Source organism: Buteo buteo, chromosome 4 (assembly GCF_964188355.1).
Source record: "Buteo buteo chromosome 4, bButBut1.hap1.1, whole genome shotgun sequence".
NCBI lineage: Eukaryota > Metazoa > Chordata > Aves > Accipitriformes > Accipitridae > Buteo > Buteo buteo.
This window is the reverse complement of record NC_134174.1, coordinates 51,642,237-51,665,561: the sequence shown is the minus strand read 5'-3', so window position 1 is coordinate 51,665,561 and position 23,325 is coordinate 51,642,237. Positions and strand designations below refer to the sequence as shown.

Here is a 23,325-nt window from a genome sequence, read left to right as displayed (position 1 = left end):
TAAGACACAAACATGAGTGTTAGTTTCTCTCATCTTCCTTAAATGAAATACCTTGCAAGTATTAAGACAATTCTTCACATTATGACTTAATGTTAAAAGGATATATAATAAATTGTATTATATATACACACAAAAATTATATAGAAAAAATATATACCTTGTCCCTCAGAATAAGTTCTGCAGCAAAAAGAATGTCTCCACTAGCTTTGCCATTATTTGTTACAGGATACCAGAGCAGTTTTGGTGTGATGTCCTCTTCTGGGATTAACTTGACCATAGGGGAACAAACACTTCTTCCAAGGAATTCATCTTTACCCTGCAACCAAAAATAGCAATCATAGCCATTAATGTTATTCTCAATTAATATAAATAAATAATAAAATAATCAGGGTAAAAAGCATTCACCTACCACTTGGTCACTGTCAAAAAGTTCAATAACAACATTAGGTGGGTTTTGGGCTACTGTTTGTGGGTCCCCATAGATCTCAACTTCATTAAATATGAGAGTTTGGTCCCATGTAGGATTTAGAGTTGAATGAATGACCTCAGTTGTTTTGCTTTGATGGAGGAAAGAAACATGAGCATACGGATCTGAAATACCATACAAAGATTAAAAGCATAGAGTTACAGACAAACAACCCCATCAAGCCATAAGGCACACAAGCACAATGTTTATCAAATGTTATTTTTCTTCTCTCATTACCAGTTCTATAAGCCATTCTATGTAAAACAAAAGCCCACACATACACATATAAGGCAAATTCCATTTAATTACTAAATAACTTCCTTTATACAAGTCTTGATTAACAGAGTAATAAATGAAAATGATAAAACATCTTGCAAATCAGAAAGAGAACCTGAAAACTAAAATGAAACACTGGCTATGCTAATCTCCTCTTAAATATTGTCCTTAGAAACTTTTTTTGTTGTCTCCATTGATATACAACTGTACAGCCTCATAAATAATATAAAGAAATAAGTCTAGTTCTGGCTAGTTGCTGAACACCAAATTCTCCCAGGCTGTATTACTCAGACCAAGCTTTGGTTTCAAACATGCTTATTTATAGCAACCTCTTCTTGTGAAACAGCTGAATGATTAGAGTGGTCTAAGCCCAGTGTTTGGCAGGCCTTTAAATCATCAAAAGCTCTGTAGAAGGTATCTGATGATGGTCATTAACATTTCCTGTACAAATTGCAATTACTAAGGACTAGAGGCTATTTTAAAGGTTATCTTTAGGTCAGTTTCAACAGCTTCTGGCTAGGTACATGATCAGAATTTTACAAAATTTGGCTAACTCTTCAAACTAGTTTTAGAGGAAAATAAGATGTAGATGTGCTAGTTTATGTGTGACTGCATCTGAGGTACCTATCTTGAATTCTACATAGGCAAATTAGAGGCATTTACTCTTGTTTCTTTGTATTGTTTTTAAGTAAGTAAGTGCTGTGTATTGAAGTAAGACCAAATACACACAGGCAGCTGTACATTTCAGAAAACAGCACTAAAATATCTCTAGCTTTGTATCTTCTGCAACAAATTAACAAATGTATTACACTTACTCATCAATTAAAACAGGGAGAAAAAGAAGGATGCAAATGGAGGTTGATGGGGAAGGAAAATTCTAAAGTGTCCATTTCACCTTTGTCTTTGGCTGAACTTATTTAAAGGAAGTGTAAAGTCATATTCTTACAGAATCTAATTTCAATTTGCTCTCTGACTTCCCAGTGGAATTTTAATTCTAATTAGTGAAAATTAAATACTTGATAACATGAGTATTGAATTAGCCTGACTACAAAGATGCCAAATGGATACAACACTGTGTGTAGGAATACCTAAGAGCTGGAAATAAAAGGGCAACAGGTACACTTGTGTAAACAAACAAAAGCCATGCTTATTAGTAAGGCACAGTGTAGTTTTCTACAAGCTCATCTCAGTAATGAATTAACATAAAATACTGAACACTGAGAGGCAGCTGGTGACCATCAGCTTTCTTCATCCTTGCTTTTGTGCAAGCTTCTTGCAGGACAGCTGAGGAACTGCATGTAGGCTTTGGTCAGAAGGAAAAGCTAAGGCATAGGGAAGGGATTGATCATGGGAAATTCAGACCTTATTTGAATTCCCATTCCCTCACTGAGACTTCATTGGCAGCAGCAGGTGCTGTGCATTCAGAGCACTTCTTCTTTGGCAGCTTCTGGGACAGTACTAACCAAATCTGGATCACATGCAATGAAACTGAGAATTCCTTTATGGCGCGGTTTCAGTAGCTGGGACCTACGCACAGACCTTAAGGATTTAAGATATTCTATAGCTAAATCAAGTTAGTAGTTCATTGCAGAAGTGGGTTGTGGGTTTTCTGCACCATTAGCAGGATTTTTCCATACCTGAAAAACTGTCTTTGTCTAAAGCCATGAGATTTCTTGCCTGGTAGACGTAACAGCGAAGGTGGTAAGTATATACTCCTGTATCAAAGAAACACAGAGTTCAACTGCATTATACAGGCTTCTTTTCTGTAATGAAGATACTTTGAGTTTATAAAAATGCCTTACACATTTTAACTCAAGCACAAGCACTGTAGTAACATTTCTACTTTTCTTTTCTAGTGACAAGTGTACTAATACCAACAAGTTGGCACCTGAGAACATTTGTTCCAACACAACTTAAAGCAGAAATGAAAAAAACCCTAATGTTATTTGGGCTTTTTTCACTGTATGATCATCTAAAAATCCTCGTATTCAAAAATTCCTGTTTGAAACAGTGCGATAATGTAGCTCCTCCGAAGAGAATAGAGAACTGGGCATTCCTGTGCTTAAGTATTAACTACAGCGGTTGGAGGGACCTGGGAGTTTCACATTTTTGGCTGTTAGCTCTAGAAAATAATTCCAATTACAACTCTGCCTCTTTGGCTAAAAGATTTAAAAAAAAAAAAAAATCACCGCAGGCAAAGTGGAATAGTTTAAAAGGAAGATGTGAGTGCATCCCAAACCCAGGACAGCATGTGGCTAAGTTACTACAGCTTTTCTTTAGAAGATGTCAGCTCTAACCCTTTCAGTCCTTGGAAAAATCTGAGCCACTCATAGCCTTAATGAGCTGAAATCTCTGAACTCTGGCAGGAAAAGGTGCCATTTTCCTCCTATTGTGGTCATTATTTAAAAGAAATGACAATAATCTTTTTCAGAAGGTGAGGGACAAGATTGAAGATTTAGGCACCTATTCCCAGCAGGGAGATCAAGTTCTGCAGAGTCCAAATAAAGCCAAGTATTCTGGTCAGAGATCCTCAAAAAGGATTTTAAGTCTTACGAGTGGATGGGATTGGCCTCTATTCATATTAACTAACACTGGTGGCTCCCATCTCAGTGTCCCTGCTTTTGTGAATCCCATTACAGTGATTCCAAGGCATTTAAAGCCAATCCAGGTTGGCAAAGTCAGTTTTGTTCACTTTGCCAACTCAACTACATGGTCTTACTGCTTCCTCTGGGTCAGGCATTTGTCTGCCCTTGCATTGAGCTGCTTTAAGTGAGCTAAACCAGCAAAAAATTAACTGTACATACATCTCTGCTGCCTTAGCTCCCTGCATTGTTATGGAGGGACCCTAATGCTAAAAATGCATCATTTAAGACAGCCTGACATTCAGGTGCTGCAATAGCTAGCTTTAGAATTCCTGTCCCATACAGGTTTTAAAAATGTCTGTGTGACAGTGGACTGAAATATCAAAATGACTAACTGTAATTTTTCTTTTAGTAGCCTAAATAGGGCCCAATCAAGGATCAGATAGTAATTATAACAGAAGGTATATAAACCTAGATGTAAAACACAAAGAATTACAATTCTGTTTGAGACCAGGGAGAAACAGACACAATTTATAAGAAAGGAATTGTTAAAGAACCTACTGTCAAAGTAGCAGGAAACAAGTGGTGTATTGGCACCGAACACCTTTGTAGCTGACTCCTTGGTTTTGTCTGAACTCTTCCCTTCTCCATCATCGACACTAGTGTCTGCTCCCTAAAGTTATATATAGAAAAAAAAGTTACTATGTATTTACAAACATAGAAGGACTCTGTGTGTGAATATATGGGTTTTGGTCTCCTCTCCAGGACAAGGAGAAATTTACTTTCCTGAGTAAATGTACTTTAAAAAGATGTTTGCACATGTCCGAAGGTCATTTCTTATTACCATTGAACCTGTGCAGAAATTAGATCCAGTCATTTCATCTTACTTTCCAGAACATCATATTTCTGGAGATACACTAGCTACCTATCAGCTCTTACTGAAGTAGAGGTTGCAGGTCTTCTGCACTGCGCTGTTGCAGAGAACTGCTCTAAGGCTTTATCCTAGCCATAGCCCAGGAAGTATAGTCAGAAGAGAAACTGAAACAGAAATTTTTAAACTCTGTGGAACCAAATTAAGTCGAGAAAAAAAATGCTATCAATGAATCATAGGTCAACATTTGGTGCACAAAAAGAGAAACAAACCAAGAAAAAAGCACAAACTTTCATTAATGTTATGCAATCAGACTTGGAATCATTATTTTAGAAAAACAAAGTAGCCTTCTCGCAGTATTTGCCCCAATTTGTATTTTGGTAAATCGAGCTTATCTATGAAGTTGTGTTAATCCGAAAACTCGAGGAATAAGTACATTCTGGTGATCTCTTTGTGGTGTATGACATTCTGGCTTCTCCAACGCTTTGCTATCCTTTCTTGTGTTTGGTTGTTTATACATGCAAATATTAATCAGGGGCAGCTATTTCGGTGCCTGTTGTTTCTTGTGCTGATGTTAATACTTCTAAATTACATGCATGAAAAGCTTGAGCTATCTTTTCACTTTAGATGAAGGCTCATCTAGTAATTTGGCCTTTTGCTCTAAATCTCACATAATGTAATAATAATTTGAAAAATAAAGTAAGAACAAGCACATTATGCAAAAGTCTCTAATCAACTTTAATGGTCCCTTTCAGACTTTAAACAATATAAACTGTATTAGTTCCTCAGTTATATATCAATCTAACAATTCAGGGACTAAAATAGCTGATATAATTGTTTATTTAGTGTAAATTAGCAGATTGAACACTTAAAGACTTTTTTGATACTCTGTCCCTTACCAAAGCACCTTCAAGTTTAAAGATAGCTGCTGCACCATGTGTCTCTGAGGGAGCCATTTTTCGCCTCCATCGTCTTCGACGGAAAGTATCAGAACTGCGTTGTTTCCAGTGAAATTTCCAGCCAATCAAGGAAGCGTATTCCCATCCTTCTTGATCCTCATATGATGATATTCCCTGGAAGACATACATCCTTGTTATCCACAGAGTTGCACAAATGTAATGAAAAAAATTGGCACTTGCTCTGGCAGGCATCATAATCCCCTCATAAACCAAAGCTGGAAACATCTATTTACGAAAAGACAAAGAAAAGTAATATAATGAAAACACACAAGGTTGTTCTAGATTTTTCTCGTTTTGTATTAAATTTTTTCTTTATTCAGGAAATGAGTAAGCTCATGCGGATTTTTTTTTTTTTTTTAAAAAGAAACTCAAACTGTTAGAATGTGCAAGTCTCTGACTGCATCTCTATTCTGCTTACCCTTCCTGCTGTTACTGCTTGAGCTGGATCCCTCTTACGTTTCCGCACCAGTCTTCGTCGTCGATGTGTATGGTACATTTTCTCTGCAGGAACCCATGACTTTGGTTTAGTGTCTGGAGGAATAGTAATTCCATATTCCCATCCTAAAACAGAATTGATTAGTTGGTATATTTCCAGAAACACAAGCAAGATACAAAGAAGAAAAGCATGGGAAATAAGAGTTATTGTACCTACGCAGGATGAAGCTTTAGTCACACAAGACTATTTGATGTTGCAAACCCTAAATGCCCAATAGCTAGGGGGCAACTGATGACATTTTATCATGATGCTATGTTATAATATATATGACAATAAAAAAATCTCTACATTAAAACACATACAATACATTTTAAGTTGTTTTCTTTGCATTCTTCTTTTTTCAAATGCTAGGTGTATTGATACCACATTTTTATACTTCACCACAGGGAAAAATCATCCTTAATTTTAAGAGTGGAATGTCCTGTGTACTCTTGCAACTCCAGCAGGTTGGCTTTTAAAGGAACACCAACTATTTGAACTCTGATCAAAAAACTTTAAGAATTGGTAAACCTGTTACTGTATTTTGGCTCTACATATTAAACTTCAGTTGTCAGGTATCTAGGACTCAGACTTGTATTTAGATTGATCTCTTATTAAAAAGTTACTGCAGACTCCTACAAGAGGTTCCAGTTCCAGACAGATATCTGTAGTCTTTAAGATAAAATATTTTTTCTACTCAAATAGCTATTTATTTAATATAATAATATTTATTTTATAGTATAATATTTACATTATTTAAAAGCATTAAGTTTTTGAGAGTTTTCAGCTGGTTTAGAACAAATTAAAATTAATGATAGTTTTGCAAAATTCTGGGTTTTCCAGGATCTTCTACAACCTTCCCTTTTGCTTTTATTAGTCATTTTGTTTTCGAACCATTAATGTCCTGTAAATACTTTGCTATGAGAGATTTACTGCTTTTTTCTATTGCTGGAGAATCTGAATTATGGTCTTGTGAGATTATTTATATCAAAACTTTCTAAGCTGTTAACAGTTTTAATTTAGTCTAAATAACAAGCATATGAAAGTCAAAGCAACTCCAGGAAAAATGGTGGCTCTATGCACTTAGGATTTTCTAACCTGATCAGGTTAGTAGTACATCTAATCTGAAAAACTCATGTCTAGCAGAGTCAGATTCTTCACAGAAAGGCTTTGAAGTCTTTTTCATTTCAGAATTGCCTAATAATCAGTTGCATACTGTTAAGATTTCATCCTGATCAGTCTTGCATGGCTCCCTTTCCACACAAATTCAGTGCAGTTATTCTGCTCTCAATGATATAGCAATCCTTCAGACACTTGTGTGCTGTGCGACCAACACAAACAGGTTCCTAACGTCCTTTGGTCCCCAGACCTCCTGGTTCACCTCTTAACATTGCTTGGTGACTTGTCCCCTGGCTAAAGGCTCCCAGTTAAATTACCAGGTAGAACCAAACCTGGCGTTGCCACATATTCTTGGTGCAATTACAGAGGCTTCACATCTCAAGTTAAGCTTCTGACTTCTCTAAAAAAACCCAGTTACTGCTACTAATCCACGTCTGACAGGCCCAATCCTAACCATTGGACTGCATTAACAGTGGACTTGGGGAAAAAAGTTTTTGGAAACTTATTTCAGACAAGGATGGGTTCTATTTCCAAGCACACTGTTGATACATAGAGTTTTTCCAACTGGAACCTTTCATGTTAATAGACTGTTGTTTGCATTAGCCTTAATTTTTTTTAATTTGTCAAAGTTTTTGGCTCAAAATTGTCATCTGCTGCTGATGTTAAGACCAATGTACAGCTTCTTAGATTATGTGATTCTCTCTCTAGTAGGCACTTTTAAATGCATTTATTACATATACTGTTGAAAATACTGGTCCCCTTTGATCCAAGAAAAGGCTTAATGAGAACAGTGAGTTTGATGGAGTAGTGATTAAAATGGAAATAGAAACAGATGCAAACAGTGAACACTTTCTCAATGTCATTTTATCTGATTCCTTAAGCAACTGTTATCCAAATATTTGCTTGACATTTTTCCACACGGCAACCACCATCATGCTTAGGACATTGCTACAGTCTTGACATCCATCCTCCTTCAGTATAGACTATGACACATTGTCCTAATAATCAGCAGATAAACAGTAAATCTTACCATGCTCATCCACTGCTCGATTTAAATCAGCTTTCCAAGCATCATCTTCCCACATCCATCCAAGAGGACACGTGAACTCATGTGGCGGTGGAGCTTTTTCTCCATTCTTTTATGTAGGGAAAACATAACAGTTCCGTGCATTAATAGATGAAATACACTGTGTAGCAAATCCTAGAACTCCTTCTCTTAAACCTTTACTTATCCAGTGAAAAATGTAAGTCTCACCACATCTGTGTAACTATCTTCAGCTACTTTCCATTCCCCTCCAGGATAGCGACTCTCATTTTCATATACTTCATCAGTAAACTCAGTATGACCAGCATCAGCTTCAGTCAACAAACTGCAGGTCCAAAGCAAATATAATAAGAAACCAAACGTATTTTGTTAGCTATGGAGAATATATAGAAACAATGCACAGAATGTACTGGAATTCTGGATTGTCCACTTTTGTGAGGTTCTATTTATTAATAGAGTACAGCATAGCCCTCATCTATATGAGGGGCTACTTATTTCCTTAGAATGTCTTCCTAAAGCTGAAGCAACTCCAATAGTAGTAAGCAATAGGAGGAACATTACTCATGAGTGACTAGCAGGAGTGTTGTAACTGCTGTGTTATTCGGGATCTGCTTTCAGCACTTCCTCTTGAAAAAGAAAAAATATATATTTAAGTGTAGGAAAACCCAGACTGCACATAACAGTTATATGCATCTTTCATTTTTGTATATCTAGCTATGCACTAAAATTTGGCAATGATGTACTTAATTTTGTTGCCCTTTATGCTGTTGACAAGGTAAGCAATCAGTTGGCTAATAGTTTTCTAAGTTTCAGGTAAAAGAAATGAGAACATTAAATGAAACAAAATAGCCTTGATTTCCACTTGTGATTAACTGGGATTCAGGAATCATTGAAGTATGTTCTAAAATGCCATCTGCTGGTCAAACAAAGCCATGCAGATTATGTTCCAATAAAAGCAGATGCAAGGCATAAACACGGTTATGGATTTTAACAGTAGGGGTCTTTTTCATTATCTGAGAAAGTATCTCAATGTCTGTTATTGCTTTTCTTCATGTCAGATTATTCACTGAAATAAAAACTATTCATTGAATATGAAAGTAAATCCATCCACTCATACCTATAAACTGATACAATTTTAAAATGGATCAAATAATAGCACATATTCTTCCTGGAGAGTTTTTCTGTAGCAACAGTCCTGTACTTTTTTGGCCACCAGAACACAAGAATTTAAAATGGGCTGCACCTTTTCTTTTAAGAAAAAAGAAAAGAATCTCTTTCTCATGCTGGCTTTTGTTTATGAAGCAAATAATTTACCCAGTCTGGTTTAAAGTGTGGCGACACAAATAGCTGAACGGGCACAACTCAGGAGTTGAAAACCTCTGACAAAGCAAGACTGAACCTACTAGACCTGGGGGAGGATTAACACCTCATGAATTTGGTCTACCAGGGGAGGGATTGTCATATGGCACCACAACCTTAGGCTCTGAAAACAACCCCTGCCCTGAGTCAGTTTGAGATATAACCTGTGACAGTTGTTTAACAAGGGCAATGGAACGTCTCAACATTTAGTGAAATAAACACAACACAAAAAAACCATCCACTGTATGCGAACAACCATGCAAATGCTGTAATGGTGTTGATACAACATGAACTGCAGCTTTATACTGGTTGTCAGGGTTAAGTTTATAGCTATAGAAGACCTAGCTATCTAAGGGTCTTGTCCAAAACCGTCACAGCAGAATCTGAGAACCTTACATAGAAACAAGTGATCCTCACAGTAGATTTCTAGGAAAGGAAAACTATTACTATTCCTTTTTTAAAGATGAGGCACTGAGACACAGAAAATATAAGCAATATGCCTGTCATCACATGGAGACTTCTAAACTTTAAGCTGGTTCCTAGGAAATGGATGCATTCTTTCTGTTGTATGCTTTATTTTACTTTTTAAAAACAGTAATGTTAATTTTAGTGTCATTAACTAGCTTTGACTATTGGCTGGCTTTTGCTGTCCTAGAAATTTCAGCTTAAAATCTCTTAGCAAAGAAAACAGGGAGGAGCTTTTACGCTACACTCTGAGATTAAACTCTTTTATTCCTGCCTGCATAAAATTAAAAAAATCTGACCTTCTTTCAGGATCAACCATCCATTCTCCTTCCCACTCCCAGCCCTTTGGGGGCAGAAAGTACTCTCTTTTCAGTTTGATTTTTCCTGTGACGTCAGAAAACTTGTGGCGACCAACAAGTCCTGAGGTACCCCATTTTCCAAAAAGAAGAGCTTGATTTTCATACTGTTTGAGAAGAAAGAAAAAATGAGTGCTTTAGGAATAATAAAAAGTTTTAGGAGGAAAAAAAAAAAAGATATTTATGTAACTGTTACAACTGAAACATTCTACTATATGATTCCTTTCTCTGAAGTTAAGTACTCCCTTCCCACATTACTCTGCAATGTCATCATTAATTTCTTTCTTTTGTTTTCTTCTGTGCTGCCTGGTAAACAATGATTCCACTGCTAACCTAAACTATCTTCTCAATTTAATGCCTCTCTACAAATACAGTCAAACTTCCTCAAAATTAAAGCTTTATTAAATAAAATTCCATTACATTATTCAAACAAGTTTGTTCTGTTCCCTAGATGCATGATCCTTGCATTCTTTTCCATCTCAAATCTCCTTCTATTTATAATCTCTTATTATGTATCATGTAAAACTGAATTATAGTCTTATCGTGGAAGCTACTAGGGGCATGATTCCAATGTCAGTCCAGTTTATATAATATATTTCCCTCTATGCTAATGGGATCATTCGTAGTTTATGATGGTCTTGAGTTTTCTGCTCTTATTCCTGTAAAATTGTTGGATTGTTGTATGAAGAACAAAAATAAGATATTCAATAGCCTCTTAAACTCTATACTTAAATAATGGCTTTGAACATCTATTGACTATTTTAAGTGACTTACTGCAGCACTATTAAATATTTAAGTATAGGTGCAATGGTGACACAAGTCTCTGTAAAAGTGTCTGGTTTCATTAGCTATTATACTGATATTGGATTATATGCACCATTAGGTGATGGGGCATGTATAAGACACCTGCTGCTCGGCATTATAATTCAAAATTTCTATTATATGCTGTGGGACTATTTCAAGCATTTTTATTCCAAATTTGTTAACTCTTACCATTGAAATGTTATCATATTACAGCCTTTTGTCAGAAAAATCTACTGGGTTTGACCAGTTTTTCCTGTAACAGTAAGTTTTCTACTGCTACAAAAGAACCATTATTAAGCAAAACCACTTGTATCCAAGTATCATTTGTAGAAGTGAAGAAGCAATTAAAATAAAAGGGTTATTCACATGCCAAAACATAATGGTCTAGATCTCAATCTTAATTACACTGATAAAAATCTAAAATAAATGTCTTTGAAATCACTGGAGTTAACCAGATTTTTACCCGATTAGCAGTTTAGAATCTGGTCTGCTGAAGTGCATCTGGTAGGCACAAGGACTTGATTATTAATTGCCTTGAATGGGGTCTACTTGTTTCAGTATAATAAATACTATTCTCTCTTTCTGCCTGGCATGCAAAAAATAAAATTCAAAATGAATTCCTAACACTCACGTCCAAGTTTAAAGTAGGAGAGCAATGATGGACATACCAGTTCTGCAAAAACACTGAACGTTCCCTCTGCAAAGCTATTAAACTTCTTTTCAACTGCACTGAGCCCAAGCCAAATGTTAATTCGCAACTCCACAGGCATTTTGACATCTTTCGTCTTGTCCTGTGGGTACTGGCACATGAACAAAAAAAGTTATTCTTTCTTATGTTATGTAGGTATTGTAGCTTTCAGTAAAATATATACAATAACATAGAGATATGAGTAATTATACATGATTTATTGACCTATTCCTGTACTGCATTTCCTCAAAAGCCAGTAATAAATAGTTCAGAAAGGAAACATTCTTTAGATGGTACCTGCCTAGGGCATGTAAAAAACAAACAGTAACACAAGTATCATCCCTGTTCCTATATGTTCTCTCCCAAGTTTCATCCAGCAATGGGTTTTTAATTACGAAAATAACTTAAAACTTCAATGTTGACGTTAGTGTTTCTTGTTAGGAGACTCTGGAAATGTAGAGGTTAGTCAAAATGGTTCACTAAATGTAGAAGCAATGCATTGTAACATGCATAATAAGGGGGCTTGCATAAAAACATGAAGATATAGGCTCATCTGCATTGAAGCATTAATCAATATAACTACTAGTACATTGACAAACTCTGTAAATGCTATTGTTATACAGTCAGATTGCTTTTTTTCTGGTTAAGTTTATTCCAATTAAAGACAATATAAACTTCAATGGAGGAGGGCATTCCTATTCAAGAGTAAGACTCAATGCAGACAGACATACTAGGGAACTTCCAAAACTTTGAATAGCTTTTTGAAACTTCCCTGACTTAGACTAATTATTCCCTCTGAAAGTCTCCATTCACATCCAACCCCAAAACACCAAACCCAGTAATACTTTAAAAGTCCTGTCACAATTTTGAGCGCTTTCAGAAAAGCCTCAGTTAGGGGCTGATGCTGGTTCTACCTGGCTTGTGACGAACTTTACAATTTCTGTGATATTTTGAAGAAACTATAGGCAGTTGGCTTTTAATCTGTCATGAGTTTTGACACCTCATTGTTCATAGTTTGTTTGCATGTTTCATGCTAATGTCAGAAGGCATCACAGTTTAGGGAGTTAATTATTTTTTAAGGGGAAAAAAATAAGTACCTTTAAGAAGATTGTTTGGGTCTTTCCACAATATTTACCAGATGATTCGGGGCTTGTTGTGGAATACAACACTCGGTGTGCAGGAACACGAGCATAAGCCAGTCTTTTCTCCCCTCGGATCATCCATATAATTACATCAGGCATACTGTTTTGTGGCTGTGGATTATTTGTGGAGAAAAGATAGTTAAGAATGGTAACTAATATAATGTTAAACTAATTTAATGCTTAGATAACAGAAACATAAATTAGGGTTTATGTCAAATGATTTATTACTTAGAATGAATAATTAACATGAATTTATGATAAATAGAGGAAATTGTCTTACTTTGCAAGTAATGCAATATATAGTTCGGAAACAATTAAAAATACCATTGAGACTATTGGAAAGCAAGTAAATTTTATTTAAAAAAACAGTTACTATATCTTTTGCAAGTTTTTCTAGAGACATTTTGTATCTCAATTCCTTTATGGCGACTATAGTGACTGATCCCAAATCTAATGCTTTGGATTGACCTGCTACATGTTTAAGTGTTTGTAATGCTTCCACGTTAAGGGTAGATCATCATAAGACTTTTAGCAGAAGACAGAAACAGCCTACTATCTTTTTGCAGCTTTGTGCACACCTTTGTATGCTAGTTGCAAGTCTGCCAAATTAACTGCTCCTTTTTTTTAAAATCAGTAACTTTTCAAAGCAGAAGTGACAAAGAAAAAAATAAAACATTTCTACCATGTTGTGAAAACCAATTACGAGATAACCAAGATGAAAACTTAAGATGCTGCTGAAAATTTAAAAAATACAGAAACAAACAGATTTAACTCTGTTAGAAGTTGATTACTATGGCTAACAAGCTGTGGAAGTACAACATATATCCTGCAGTTCCTGAACCAGCAATGTGACTTGCAATTCTGGAAGAAAGGGAAGGACAAAATACTGTCACTTTAAACAGAATACAGTCTATTCTACAACTCACAGAGTGGTTATTTCCCAACACACATTCTCAGTGAAGACAGCTAACACACTAGAACGTTATCTTTAAGTAAATCCTAATTACAGAGGGGAACGTGATTACTTTCACAGCATCTAAAATTACTATTCTAAGGAGAGTGGATATTGCTTGATTAGCAGTGAACAGTACACCAGTTTGTGTTAGACAGCTATTTCTAAACTAACTGAACCACTGGTATTGTGTAGTACTAACCTCTTCACTCAGTTGCAGTAATTTATCCAACCAATCCTCAATTTCTGTCAGAGTGGCTTTCACATCAGTAGCTTCATTTCTCATCCTTGCTGCTGCTTCTCCAATCTGTTTGAGAGACTTGAGGCGCAGTTTTTCTATTTGAGTGTCAAGGACTGTAATATTAGATTTGCCTTCTATAAGGGGAAATGGTTTACTGAAAAGAGAATATTTATTGTGGTTAATAATCTAAGTAGATTTTATTTAGCCACACACTAAATGTGGACATGCATACGGTGGCAACAGATTGACTGCTATTACTTCCTGTGATTGAAAACCACCAGAATAGTCCTGTAGCATCTGTTTCTGCAGAGATTTCCACCTGACAAAGTGTTTACAGTAAGCAAGGGAAATGCTGTCCTTACATAACAAGCACCAACATAGAATAGCTCGAGGTGTATGCTGTAATGTAATTGCTGCTAACCAAACCAAGCAAAATCAATTTCCCTATATATTCAGATTAGAAAATTATTTTCTCAGAATGTACATCTCAAAGATGAAATCAGTGCCTTTGGACCAAGATTGGGTTCCTTTCCTTCACTGGAAACTGTGAATTCTTAGAAACATATACAAATATGCCTTGTGTCTATGACTAGAGTTACCTAACGTGGCATGAAAACACTGGAGAACTCTAAAAGAAATCCATGACACAGAACTTCAGTCACCAGAGGGCAGAGTAACTATTCAATGGAACCAAGAAATCCTATAGCATCACAGTAGAGCCCCGGAAAAATGAGCTTTTTTGAGTTGGAGGAGGTTTGAGGAAAAGGCAGCTTTTCAAAGACCAGTGATTATATGCCTTCAACAGAGTTCATTAACAGGTCTTTAATATGATACTTTAAAAAAAAAAAATTTCCAAAGACACTGCCAAGTTTGAAAAGACTTGACTCATCTCTGACCTATTTTTAATGACAAGCCACGCACTTTTAAGGGCTTTGATTCTGCAAAACCTTGATAGTGACTATTGTGCCTTCCACTACAGTTAGTTCTACTAATTTGAATGCAAGTGCTGCCTGCCCTGGGTGCAAGTACTTACACATGAATCAAATGTACCAGATCAGAACTTCCAGAAAGTCCCTCATTTTAGGTTTAAATAGTGCACTGAAAACTCTCTCAAACCCCTAACTCATTTAAACTTCAGCATGGCAAGAAAAATTGTTCCATGAATTCAACACAAGGAATTGTGTCTTTCACACAGGTTTCATGAGTCTGCTGAAAAAAAAAAAGCCATAAAGAGCACTGTATCCTATGAACAACAGGAAGCTCATTTGGTTGATACATCTAGCTGCTATTGCTCCATAACTGTTGAGTGATAAGATACTTTATAAAATAATGGACTGAATTAGTAACAGTGCAGATGTGTGTCAGGAAGATGGGTTGACATAACTGATATAAAACCTGAAGTTTCTATATTCACTAGATGGCTCCATGTGGCAATAGTTCGCTCTTCACGTTTTGCTTTCCTGAAGTATGTCAGTTCTTTCTCTCTGCTTTTTTGCAGGTCATAGCAGGTATTCTATGAGGTTACTTGTTTATATTTTGACATAAGCTTTCTACCATATAATTCTTTGCTAGTATATACTGATCTCCACTGTTTGCTTTTTCCTCTGTTCACTTTTACATTGGCTCTAAAGCTTCATGAATTTGTTCTCTAGTTTCATGTTCTCTGTTATTTCCTCTAATGGATAATAACTGTTCTTTCATTTTCCCTTTCCTTTTCCTGTGCTGTTTCATCACCCACTTGTTCAATGTTTTTCAAGTGTCTCTCCCCACCTCAATATCTCCCTCTGTTAATGTCTATTTCTCATACAATTCCTTCCTCTCTATTTAGAATTTATCCTCCTTCAAACCCCTAAGTGCTGACTCTTACTGCCTTCTCTGAACACTCCCATACATACAGACATGTTGACTAAAGGCTTATTCAAAAAAATAATCTTTATGGCCCTTAAGCTCTAAATAGCTTTTTAAATTTTTATTCTAGGCTCACCAGTAAATCACAGAATTTCCTCCCTCTTCAGTTTCAGAAATAACATTGAAACATGGGTAAAAAAAAGGTACATGAGGAATTCTAAAGAAGGCAAGATGGTATAAAGGCAGCAGAGATCCACAATTTCACATTTTCAGAACAGTCCTGCCTTAAATTTTTTTTTCAAGAGATGCTGTTTTATTACTGTCAGTGATTAAGATAAAGGAGAATTGCAAAACTAGATGGATGACTTCACTGGCAACATCCATGCTGTTTACTACTTTCAAAGACTTTTGGAATTCCAATTCTCAGGTCATTTCATAGGGGTAATCAGTTTTATAGTCCTTAGAATTTGTTTTGTGACTTAGTAAAGGCAGTAGCAAAGATTCTGGGCAGGCCTAGAATGATAACAATAAGAGATAAAAAAGGTACTTTTACCTTATATCTTCTGTAAGTTCATCAATCAGCTTCAACCACTTCTCAGCTAATAGGTTTTCAGAAATTTTAGCCTGCATTCCTGATTTTAAGGTGGCTAAGTTGGATTGCTGAGGAATTTAAAAGAAAAGGATTTGCATTTATAAACTTCCATTGTGGCTTATGGTCAATGAATTTCAAGACTTTAATCTTATTTATTTGTATGTATAAAGCCCAAATCAAAAAAGACTCAGATGTTCAAACTTGATTCATATTTAACTCCTATGTTCTTTCTCACTGTATTTAACAATACATGATATTGCACCTAACTTCCAAAAAAAAGTAACAGTTCTACAGACTTAACATGGCCCTAACCAACACCGAGGACTCTTCCTTCCTGGAGTGTGTTGGGCCTTGCAAGAATACAGACCTATGATTAGCAGTGCCATTTGTTATACTGAGCTATGTTTAATTTTGAATAGGAAAAAAGGAGGGAAAAGTGTCAGAAAACTGTTCCATAATCTGCTCAAAATGTCACTTTTTGATTACATCTCTAAATGAAAAAAAGTAAAAATGAAAAGCACATCAGCAAAAGAAAGATCTTAAGTCTCTTACCAGTCTTTCAGCCATGTTTAGGATTACATTCACAGAGTCTAATCTATGGCTTATGTCCTCCCAAAAGGAAGTCAGCGTTACAACTGGCTTTGTGTTTGCCCATGGCAGGTAGTAATAATAATTACCTGATGTGAAACATTTGTATGTTAAAGTTAGAATTCATGGCAGGAATACATACTGTACACTGCACAAGCTGCTATATTTATTTCATTTATGTACTACAATTCATAAGAACATACAAGCTAGTCCAAACTTATCAAAGGATTTGTATTTTTCAGCCACTGTAGTATCTGTTGGATGGTAAACTTTTACTTCAAATTGTTTCAAAATCCAGTGGATTTTTTTCAATAAATTATCTGTTAACATGTTCATTATTATTTCCCATAACTTACTGATGTAGATAGCACATTAATATAAGTATACCTCTGAAATAAAATACTCAAATAATTATTTTCCAGAGTAAACCTGATTATTTCATTTAATACACAGGAAAAAAGAACTCCTACTGTTTGCAGTTAATAAAAAAAGTCATAGCCAACATATATTTTCCTGTGATCTAGCTAGGTTGTTTTCTTCTAGGCTGCCAGACACCTTGTTTAAAAACAAGTTTTTATTTTATTCTAAATCAGAATGTTCAAAGGGTATTTTCCCTATTTAATCCCTAGTTTTTACATACCTGTAAAATAATGTGATATTTTTCTTGCCAATTTTCCTCTGCACATCTAGTACACAGTCAAAAGATTTCACTGAATTCTGTGAAAATTTCTTTACTAACCTCAGCAGGCTTTGCAGCATGTATTACGTAAACCTAATTCAATCTTAAAAGCTGTGAAGAGCCACATGTTCTTTTCCGTCACATTTCAATACGTTTTTAGTGCAGTTAGAGCTATAAAATAGCACCTCAAAAAGAGCATTTTACATTATTTTATCTGCATACCAGCAGCATCCTTACCATCAAAAACAGCACGACTGTACTGAGTTGTTGATGCCAAAGGTTTACAGGTGGTATCAAACTTGTTGCCATAGTTACCAATGCTAACTTCAAACTGGATAGGCTCACCAGTGTCTTGCAGCATGGTAGCAGAATGAAAAACAGCAGCCAAGCAGAACTTGCGTCTGCGCTGGTATTTCTACAGCAAGAACATTTTTAGTTGTATTTCAATATTTGTAAAACAGGATCCACAATTACAGAAAACAATAGCAATTTCTTAATAGAAATAATAATTTAATACTTTTACTACTTTCTGAGAAGCAACCAAAAGATATAATAATAATACTACATATAACGTGTATAATAAGTTACTGTATTTGAGATTATAAAAATGTTTCAAATTAACATTTCATGCTACAAGGGTATGACATTTTTGTAGCCACACCATCAATAACCACCTCTCAGTTCTGAGATTCAACTCAATTGTTTCAATTTTAGTAAGTTAGATCATTCTCCAAAAATAACCAGCCAAGGCACATCTCCATTACCAACACTGACAATAAAACAAGTATTTACCTCAACAACCAGTAAGTCATCATTAGGAATCGTCTCTAACTTTTTATTAACAGGTTTGCTTTCAAGTATTGTAGATAGTTCAACCAGAATTCTCCCTCTATAAGCAACTCCTTCTCCCTGTAACATAATCACACATTGAATCCAGTTTTATATATTTCTCCTAAAGTAGCGTACTCTTTCTTTAGATGTACATGCTTGTGGTTTCACTAAAGTGTTCTTAAAACTTCTGCAGAGGCACGGATGTACATGTTTGAACAAATGAAATAAAGCAGTTCGCTTCAATTAATGCTATAAGTAAAAAATATATATTTATGAAAAGAAGGAAATAAGAAATACAAATGCATGCAGAGGTGTAGATAGTGAAAATCATCAAAACCACTGCTGCTCCTTCAAAAACACCTTTAAAACGAAAACAGATAAGAATGGAAAATACTATCATACTTCCTTATCAATCATAAATATAAAATATTATTCAAAAAGAAACACCAAAAGGAGTGTAATGTGAAATAAACAAAAAAACACCATTAAAATTAATTCATTCCTTGATTAAAAACAATTGGGGTTAATCCTTTAATTAAAAACAATGAATAAAGAAACTGACCTTTCCAAAGTTTAATTCATCATACGGGTCTGGAAATCCAGTGTATTCTCTTGGACTTCCGTAAAAGTTTAGGTAACAAGGCCCAAATGTTGGTAAAAAGCCAACTTCAGTTTCTCCGGTGTTTACTAACAGAAAATATTACCATTATATCTTTGTTAATTATCATTCAGAGCCACAAAAATGATTAACATTACTATCAAACCCAGTAGAACAAATGTTAGATATTAGTTCAGTATTAGTTATTAGTAAAGTAAGAACACGTTATTCTCTGGTTATACTATATGAATTTAAAGTAATTATACCAGTGACTGTACTTGTACCTAACCTCCTTCTTCATTGTACAATACTTACTAGATACTACTTCATGCAGAACCCCCCCCCAGAAAAAACAGAACTTCTGTCCCACCCCAAATACCAGGTTTTCATTTATGTGGAAGAATAATACACTCTTATGTTCACAGAAAACATTATTTTTTAGAAATAAATGAAACTGAGTAAAACAACATTTGCAATCATTTAAATGCATAGGCCATTGTTCTGGCTAAACAGCTACAAAAATGTTGCACACCGTAGCAGAAAAAAACCTGCTGTTTACCATAGTTAATCCTACTGTTCTAATTTTTAGTATAATTTTTCTGTGGTTATGCTTCAGGGTAAAACACAGACTACTGCAAACTCTAATCATAACTGTTACAGTGCATTGTTTCTCACAAACTCCCTTTTCAGTAACCTAAAATTCATACAAGACTGAAAGTCTGCAAACTTCATTAATTCTAATGACAATAAACTGTAATTTGTATACTATTCTTATTCCATGACTAACAAACTAAAATTTCCCAATGTCTTAATTTAGCTAAAAAAAATAAAATTAATAAGGATTTAGATGTTTTTGTCAGTTTTAATAGCTAAGCTAGGAAACTGCACACCAAAGCTATTGTTTATTTTCAGATATTTGAGATATCTAAGAACTTGAAAAAGTATTTCCATTGCTAACGCTTACTGTCATAACTTTGTATTTTGAACAGTGTTCTGTTTTTTAGCAAAAAATATATGGAGAGAAGACTTAGTTGTATTACTACTGTTATCTTTTGGGTTTGCATTCATGCCTTGCAAATTAGATGAATGAGATTCTAAAAAGCTCTTTTTAGAGCCAAATAAAATCTATACTTAAGGGAGTTAATTGTTCTTTCAGTAGCAATCAAACACATGCTAAGGCTATTGATTGATAAATTTGATGACTAGTGCAAAGAGAATTAGAACAAGATAAGCAACACACATGAAGAAAAATACTGCATAGTTTTGAGTGAACAGGAAGATTGTATATTCTTTTTCTTCTTGTACCCTAGATTTTGTCTTTGAACAAATGATCCTGGTATAAAAAAAGAGGAGAATCCGGTTCTAAACCTTGCAACAGATATCACTTAGAGTGATCTGCAGCACAAAGAAGGATGCATTTATCACAGGAAAGGATGGGATAAGAAAGTGAAAATAAAAGGTTATGCCTTGTATGACTTTGCCAGTGTGACTGAGTGACACAAATGAATAATAAAAATGAATGTTATGTCTTGATGTGATTTCCTGTCAACACAAAGTCACATAAAATCTGCAAAATACAAAATAAAGATTTGCGTTTCTCTATTTTGCATTTGGATACTTTCACATCCTTACATCTGGATCAGAAACAGATCAAAATTTGAATGAAGAAGAATTCAGACTCTTGTTGGAATACTGTCCAATTTTTAAAAAATTTTAACACTGAACTGTGTACATCAGATCTCAATATGACTAAATTTAAGGTACAGACCTGTGTTGAATTAATACATTCACTACTTACTGATGCTAATAAATTAAACAGAATATATATTTTACAACAACCAAACCAAACCAAACACACACACACCCTCCCCCAACCTGGAATAAAAAGAATATTTTGTATTTGTTTACATTTAAAATACAATTGTTTACATTTAGAAGGCTGATATCATGTATTACAGAAAGTGATTCCAAAAAATTCTTTCAGCCTTTGACTTAATATTACTTTATTAAGAAAGAAAGATAGTAAATGAAGTATTTGTGTGGATGAATGTTTGTTACCTTTCAACTGCACTCCAGTTGTATTTATTTCTCACTATATATTTACCACAAAGTCTTTCAAAACCTAGGCAGTTATATAAAAAGCCACCTTTCCAGGTTTTAACAGAATCAGATTTCATTTTTCAGACTTTATTTATATAACTAGCTAAGCATAAGCAAAACAGCCATTAATTATTTTAGGCAGTTATTTACTTCTGCAGTGCTCTCCAGCTGCAAATATAGTTGTGATCTCATAACTAAATTAAAAATTGCAAGCCACTGTTAGACTAAGCGCTTTATAATTGAAGCAACTGCATGCTGAACTCTAAAACACAGCTTGAAGCACCAGCCAAACAGAAATAGTCAAACAAGTTCCAGTGCCAAAACTGTTCTATACAGTTAGTTGTGTTTGATACTCTTTAATCATAATGGTGAAGTCTTTTAGACAAGTAATTATTAAAAAATATTTTTTAAGATGATGGATTTTCTGAGGCAATACTTCTCAGTTTGGGCAATGGAAAGCAAAATCAGTAGCAGATGAAGTTATAAACCTTCATATGATGAAGCCCCTGTTGCCGAAGATGAAAATTCTATATTATGAAAAGAGAAGAAGTTACATGACAAGTGACAACAGCATTTTAAAAACAAATACATCACAAAGTAATCTGCTATTAAAATAAAGTTGAAAGCCTGAGAAAAAACAAAGTTCATGTGGGCTAGAATTTTGCTTCCTGATTGAAATATGAAGGTATTACTCTTCCTGTATAAATTCCAAAGGAAAAAAAAAGCATGTAGCTGACAAAATATATTGTTTTGATGCTTCTCTTTCAGCTTTGTATAGCTCTCCTCCCCACAAAATCAAATTTTATTTTTAATATTACTTACAAATCTTAAGAACATTTAAGAAAACCACTACATTTCAGGGCCCATTAAGATATCTTCATCTACTGAAGAGGGTAGACTAGTTCAGTTTCCCAATCCTTTAGAAACCAGAACAGGCTTCAGGCATGGCATTGACCGCAAGGGAAGATAATCTGTGATTTTACATGGAAATGGCTATTCCATTGTCCGTATCTCAGTAGACAGAGAATACAAATAAGATTTTCTCAGTTACTAAGTGCCTGGGTTTGAAGCATAAATGAGCTGTGAGTCAGCAGCAGTTCAAGTTAAACACGTAAGTGGATTGTACAAGTTGATCTCTCCAGAACCAAATTTTCCCCAACAGCCCAACCCTTCTGTCTTTGATTTCCCATTGCCTTTTTCTGTAACCCTTTCTTTTGCCTCTGGTTTTGTGTAGAATATATGAAAAGAATGTTTGCACAAAGTCTTACTTCAACAGCAGTACTTCTAAGAGGACTGGGTTATAAGCTTGAAGTTACTGGCTGAAAATACAGTTCCATCCAATAAGATAAATACTTGACTCAAGCACTACAGGATTGGAGCCACTAATTTTGTTTTTAAACCCCTGACATAGCTACCAACTTAAGTACAAACTGGTCTGTCTCTGACAAGTACATATCATATAGATTTCATAAACACAACAGAAAAAATAGTAATTTGGATTCTTATTGTAGCAATGATAGAAATGGTTTTGAGCCAGGTCCTTCAACTTAGTGTAGACAGTCAGATAAATAAACGTTAAGCCTGTTTAGCCAAGAACTTTACAATTCTGTATGGACAACTAATATACCACAGTATGTTTATTATATTAAAAAGATAAAACTTTTTTTCTGGCAAATTAACATAGAATCCTTGTCATGGAGCTGGCTCAATTGTATGAAAGATCTTGTTATAAAAAGGAGATTATAGATATAGATCACAAAGAAATAACCAATAATCATAATATTATATTAGAACATAAATGTAACAGGTTTTTTTTTTAATATTTCCCAAAATCTTGGCACAAAAAATGTTTCTTATAATATTGTAAAGAAGAGTTTTATTACAAAGGTATTGTCCAATGGGGACAACATGTTAGGAACTTCATATCCTGCCTAACTAAATTTGTTTTCTTGCAGTTAATCAGTTTTGGTTTTAGTTTTTATGAAATTACATATCCAGTCACCTATACTGATCGAAGCACGTAAGTTAATTGTCTGCGATCATAGCACTGCAATTAAAATCTTCATTCACTGAAGCTACTAAAATACAGGTTACTAAGTAGTAATCTGGAGCACTCATGCAATGAGATGCAGTGCCCATTTCTAGTAAGCTACTGATCAGAGCAGAGACTGATCCAAGTTCCACCAGCATCTGAAAGCAGCCTAGTACTGTGCAGGAAATGAGCAAGTGGTTCTGGACAGCTCCTGTGGGCTAACTGCTCAGGAACATTCTCCAGCTTTTAGGTTCTCT

At 34.9% G+C, this 23,325-nt stretch overlaps 1 protein-coding gene across 2 annotated transcripts in view; it reads right to left on the bottom strand.

The window, feature by feature from the left end:
- Positions 1-23,325, bottom strand: part of MYOF (myoferlin) — a 72,801-nt gene that overhangs the window by 18,107 nt on the left and 31,369 nt on the right. For both annotated transcript variants that reach the window (XR_012650128.1, XM_075026083.1), the window contains exons 17-34: positions 21,525-21,563; positions 18,901-19,025; positions 18,300-18,416; positions 17,745-17,922; positions 16,793-16,917; positions 16,202-16,308; positions 13,762-13,954; positions 12,563-12,718; positions 11,446-11,577; positions 9,917-10,080; positions 8,004-8,118; positions 7,779-7,884; positions 5,573-5,715; positions 5,095-5,268; positions 3,886-3,997; positions 2,380-2,457; positions 410-591; positions 158-316 (exon numbers count right to left, since the gene is read on the bottom strand). Coding sequence is in view for 1 of the 2 variants with exons in the window: in XM_075026083.1 (XP_074882184.1) it covers positions 158-316; positions 410-591; positions 2,380-2,457; positions 3,886-3,997; positions 5,095-5,268; positions 5,573-5,715; positions 7,779-7,884; positions 8,004-8,118; positions 9,917-10,080; positions 11,446-11,577; positions 12,563-12,718; positions 13,762-13,954; positions 16,202-16,308; positions 16,793-16,917; positions 17,745-17,922; positions 18,300-18,416; positions 18,901-19,025; positions 21,525-21,563 (2,405 nt within the window). In the remaining variant the exon portion in view is untranslated. The remainder of the gene's footprint in view (positions 1-157; positions 317-409; positions 592-2,379; positions 2,458-3,885; positions 3,998-5,094; positions 5,269-5,572; positions 5,716-7,778; positions 7,885-8,003; positions 8,119-9,916; positions 10,081-11,445; positions 11,578-12,562; positions 12,719-13,761; positions 13,955-16,201; positions 16,309-16,792; positions 16,918-17,744; positions 17,923-18,299; positions 18,417-18,900; positions 19,026-21,524; positions 21,564-23,325) is intronic.